The sequence below is a fragment of the Lathyrus oleraceus genome, chromosome 2 (genome assembly GCF_024323335.1).
Source record: "Lathyrus oleraceus cultivar Zhongwan6 chromosome 2, CAAS_Psat_ZW6_1.0, whole genome shotgun sequence".
Lineage (NCBI taxonomy): Eukaryota > Viridiplantae > Streptophyta > Magnoliopsida > Fabales > Fabaceae > Lathyrus > Lathyrus oleraceus.
This window is the reverse complement of record NC_066580.1, coordinates 432,448,446-432,453,946: the sequence shown is the minus strand read 5'-3', so window position 1 is coordinate 432,453,946 and position 5,501 is coordinate 432,448,446. Positions and strand designations below refer to the sequence as shown.

General features: G+C 35.8%; 1 protein-coding gene across 1 annotated transcript; it reads right to left on the bottom strand.

Moving 5' to 3' along the window:
• Positions 1-212: 212 nt before the first annotated feature.
• On the bottom strand, positions 213-2,562 carry LOC127119977 (pentatricopeptide repeat-containing protein At2g17525, mitochondrial). Its single transcript, XM_051050359.1, has one exon. The coding sequence runs from the start codon at positions 2,368-2,370 to the stop codon at positions 496-498; it is 1,875 nt and encodes a 624-aa protein (XP_050906316.1). The 5' UTR covers positions 2,371-2,562; the 3' UTR covers positions 213-495.
• Between the last annotated feature and the right edge of the window lie 2,939 nt (positions 2,563-5,501).

Genomic DNA, 5,501 nt, shown 5'->3' with positions numbered 1-5,501 from the left:
GCCAATAAACAGAGTGCTATGAGTCTGATATGTTATCCTTGAAATTGTTGGATTGGGATCACATGCAGTAGTGATTCCATGTTGTATACGATCTCGGCGTTTACTAGATATCAGACTGTTGAAATACAAAAAACTATGTGATGCAATAAGTGCACCAAATCCAATTCTGAAATTGTTGGGTCAGACAAATTTAATCCATGAAATTAACATAATTTCGAAATGACGTCTAAAATTGATTATCACAATTCACAATAGTCTCTCAGCGATATCAAAGACTAATTTGACAGACCTAGAAGAATTAAGGAGAACAACAAATTTCTATTTCATGGTCATTTTTAAATTGTTTTTTAGGGGCCAAATTATATCAAACCTACAGTTTCATAAACCGAATTGATGATTCACTAATCAATAGCTTATATGGTATTTGATAATTGACAACATCGAATAAATTTGATCAAACCACCTTTAGAATAAATTTGAACTCTCCCTAATTCACTAGAGTAAATAATCTACGTTGCTCACATTCTTACTGATATTGTTTTGCAGACTCAAACTAAGTAGCAGTGTTTTCCAAATAAATTGGTTAGGAATGATACCCTTCTCTACCATTTCCAAAAATACCTGCATGCCTTTCTGAAGGTCCCCTTTCCTGCATAACACGTCAATCAAAGGGCTGTAAGTTTCTGTATTTGGTACACAACCTCTTGCAGTGATATCTTCCATGAACTTCAAGGCGCTTTCAATTTTTCCTTCTCTACAAAACCCGGTGATGATAGCATTGAATGTAAATGCAATGGGAAAACAGTTATTACTTATCATTTCATTTATAAGCTCTACGGCCTCCCGGATACTACCTTGTTGCGATAAGCCATGAACAAGAGAGTTATAAACTATAATACTTGGAATTCCACCTTCATCAACCATCTTATCATATACACGCTTTGCATCTTCCATAGTACCTTCCTTGCAGTGCTGTAAAATTGTCATGCTTCTGTCAATAGCTCTAGGGAACAATTTTCCAGTCTTTGTTAGAAACTCGGCTCCCTCATTGAAACGATTTTGTTTGAATAGACCATAGATTATGCTATTGTAAGGACTAATGTGACCTTTAGAGCCTTCTTTGGTTTCCTCCATTAACTCCAAAATTGAAAAACCATCTTCGATTCTTCCTTCTGAACACAAACCTCTAATCATTGAGTCGAAAGTAACAAAGTTCCGTTTGATTCCATCTGTCTTCATATCATTAAAAAGATCAAGAGCCAAATCCAACATCCTAGACTCACAAAACCCAGATATCAGTATATTATAGGTATCCACATTTGGAAGATAGCCTTTAGTCTCCATTTGCTTCAGGAAATGAAGTCCAACTTTCACTTTTCCCACTCCACAAAACCCCTTTAGCAATGTGTTGTAAGCCACAACATCAAGTGAACCCCCCAAGCTCTCAACTCTCTCCAGAACCTCAGCAGCCTCCGTTACACGGCCTGCGTTGCATAGAATCTCAACCACCTTAGTTATGGTAACAACATCAGGTACAAGACCTATTCCAAAGCACTTCTCAAGCAAAACAAGAGCTTGAACCAAATTCTCTTCCTTACAATACGCAGATATCAAAATATTAAAGGTAACATCATTCGGGCTCACCATCTCATTCATCAAGCTCCTAGCCCTACCAACCTTTCCATTCCTGCAAAGTGCATGGAGCAAAGTATTGTAAATGACAGTATTCGGAGCAGCCCCATTAGACTTAATAAGCTGCAAAAGCTTAAAACCTTCACCAATTCTATTAGTTAAACAAAGACCTTTCATCAAAATCCCAAAAGTATAATCATCTCCATGAACACCACTCTCCATCATACTCTTTCTATAAAACTCTCTAGCCATATCAATGTCCTCTTTCACAAGAACATCCAAAATTGAGTTGAAAATCTTCAAAGACGGCGTACCATGAAACTTGTAAGCCAAGTCAATAACTTTGATGACCCTTCGTGTCATTCCAGCCCGCGAGAGTCCACGGACGATGGTTATGAAAATCCCATCGCCGGGAGAAGCTCCAATTGAGCTAGGCATTTCGTCGAGCAGTTGCTTGACGGTATCGAAACGGCGAAAAATACATAGCTTGTGGATTAAAGCGCGATATGTGGATTGGGAATGGGTGAATTTGGAGAAGGTTGAGGCCCATCTGAAGGTTTGGAGGGCCTCAGAAGCGGATTTTTGGTCAAGTATGAGCTGACATAGGTGATCTTCTGTTGGGGGCAAAGAAGAAGAAGACGATGAAGAAGAGTAATGCGCTTGGAAGTGCAAATAACAGTACTGCATAAAACATGCGTAAGGACGTGATCGAATTGTAGAATGTTGCAATATTCTCATCTCTCATGAAATGGTGTGGGAGACGGACAAACAGCCACTCTACTCTCAACAAAATCAATACTTATTATTTATAAAGTACATAGTATTTCGTTATGTTTGTTGTTGTTCGGTTTTAAAAAAGTGTGTTCAATAATACCGTGCTGTTCAAATATTTTGTACAGCATGTGTTTGATCCTACTAGTGCAAGGGACTAACTTTAAACAATTAGTCACGAATTCGATTTCTAACTTTCAAAAACTTAATAGAAAGGGGAGATTCACATGAAATACAATATATTTTATTATTGGTATATTTTAAAAAGGGACACCCTGACATCTTTTTAATTTATCATTCTATTTTAAAAAGAGAAAGAATGAGTGATTAAAGAGTGAATAGTTAGGCGAGGACATCAAACTTGTAGAAATCATGTTTGAATTCACTAACATCTTATTTATTACTCCCTCCGTTTCTTTTTAAGTGTCGTTTTAGCATAAAGCTCTCCAACCAAGATAAATGAATTGTTATAATTTTTTTCCCATTGTACCCTCATTTTAATCCACCATATACTTTCTCTTTCTAAATAAAATTCATTAATATAAGTACTCATTAAATTATTTACTTCAAATAACTAATTCCATAATTTTCTCCACATAACTCTCTCTCTCTTCCGTTGCATTTTTCAACTACTCCTAAATTTTTGGAATTAATATTGCTTGCTATAGGAATACGTACTGCTTGCATTTTCATTAATGGCTAAAGGAAAACTTATTGCTTATTGTTTCAATGAATGGCTAAAGGAAAAAATATTCCCTCCAATTATTTTAATAAAAACTTAAGTTTCCCACCGAAAAATTAAAACCAGTAGTACATATAGTATGGTTTCATATTATAAGTTCAAAATATTTACAACTCATAAAATATGGATTTAGATAGTGATACAGAAACATCATTAACAAACCAACATATATTTGAGTTATATGAGTTTGATGAAGATAACTTAGAAGAGGAGTTTGATGAAGATAACTTAGAAGAGGAGTCTTCCACTATTTCTCCTTCTTCTTGCTCCAATGAGTCTTCCACTCTTTCTTTTTTTTGAACATCCATGGAGTCTTTTGTTGTTTCCACCAGAGCTCTTTTGTTTTGCACTTGATAATTTAAACAATGCTACTGATCCTTTTTATAGAATTTTAAGTCTTCAATTGGTAAATTTGTTCCTTTGACAAAATTTAATGCTAATACATTTTTCTATGTAACATTGGAAGCTATCATTTGAATTTAATTTTTATTGACCAGCCAATACTTTGAATAGGAATGGGAGTTATGTATGGGAATGAGAGTACGTATTAAGAAAGAGAATTTTATGGAAAATGTGGAGTGAGTTATTACATATATTAAGAAAGAAAAATTTATGAAAAATATAAAGTTGAGTTATTTAAATAGTAAGGGTATAATTGACAAATTGTAACATTAAAACATCAAAACGACACTTAAATAGGAACAAAAAAAATCTTCTAAAACGACACTTAAAAAGAAACGGAGGGAGTAACTTTTAAAAGATGTAGATTGTGGAGAGTCGTTAGATACACCCAAAATTTAGATTCTCGATATTCATTAGTATGATAGTTCTTAAATGTTGATAAGATTTTGGAAGGATTGCAACTCCTTCAGAGTGGTTGGATGAGATCAATATGGTAGATCCAAAGTAGTTTCTCCAAACCCTTGTTTATGCATAGTGAGGCAAGAGTTTTTTGTATTAGCTTCGCATGCCGATAACTCTCTTATTTATCTTGGAAGAGCAAAAATGAATGTTTCAGTTTCTTTGAGATTCACGTCTTTAATGCCCCATAACTCAAACGTCTTTTCTGAGGTACCTCATCATAACCCTTGGGAACTAAAACACTTGAGTATTGTGTGTGATTGATTTAAACTTTTGATAGAGTATACTTTCTTTTGCAAGCTAGCATATGATTCTTGTCGAGTCAGCTTCACATTGTTTGAGTTGTCTTTCTCATTTTGATGTTATCTTCCTTCCTTTTGACATTGCATTCCTGTATCTGGAAATTCGAGTACATCATGAGTAAAAAATCACATAGGAGTGCTAAAAAATCCTAGAAGAATGTTCAATCTTCGTGGCTAAACTCTGCTTATTCTTCAACTATTTATATCTTTGCCAAAAAGGATAATCTTGATGGAGCCTTTCTTGAGGTTGGTCCATCTTTAAATTAGGGAGTCTTGATCCCTGGCGAAAATGACATAATATGTAGTGAGTATGGAGATTGCGCCATTCTTTTTATAAACGCACCTTCTCGGTCCTGGGTCTTCGTCTTCCCTTCAATGCTTTTGTGATTGAAGTTCTTAAGCATCTAGTAGTGGTTTTGTCGCAACTTCATCCAACAAACTAGGCGTATGTGAAATTCTTCCAATACTTGTGCGAATATTAGAAGGGGATGCCTTATTTTACCCTTTTCTTTCATCTCTTTCGATCTCATCATAAACCTGCGACCCAAACATAGGGCAAAGGATTAGTTTCTCTGGTGTTGACCGTCTGGAGCTTTGACGCTTTTTCTAAGAGCTTGCCACATTTTGAAGATCGGTTCTATTTTGTTAGCTCTATTCATCCAGAAGCTCATGCAACAGTCTGTGCTATTAGAGACAGAGTTAAGGGTAAATGTGATGAGTTATTCCCAAAGTACTAGACCGAGACTCATTTCCTCATGAGAAATGGGTTGTATGTATACAAAAAGGAATACCTTTCCCATTAAGAGTCGTATCAAAAGAAACGGATAATGAGTTTTATCAATGACCTGGGTTATTTCGAGGGCAGTATTCCTCAAGATGAGATCGACCGAAAACACTTGAAACGTATCACCGATACCCTTTTTCTAGTGGGTACTCGTATCAGGGAAGAAAGGAAGGCTATTTTTGGTAAGTCTTGAAAGTCATTGGCTTTTTTGCTTTCAACTTGCTTATTCCTGGTGTGTTTACTTTGGTAATGATAATCAATGAAGGATTAGGTAGCGCTCCGGCTTTTGAGCTAGGGAATTTCTCCAAGAGGAACTGTAGACGACCCTTTTATTACTTCGACGACTTCTGGAAGGGTTTCTGCTCTAAGTACTCTTTAGAGGCCGCATAGTGTTTCGAATCTTCCAACC

Bases quoted from the DNA above. Each gene is read 5' to 3' on its own strand.
- LOC127119977 (XM_051050359.1), bottom strand. From the start codon at position 2,370: ATGAGAATATTGCAACATTCTACAATTCGATCACGTCCTTACGCATGT.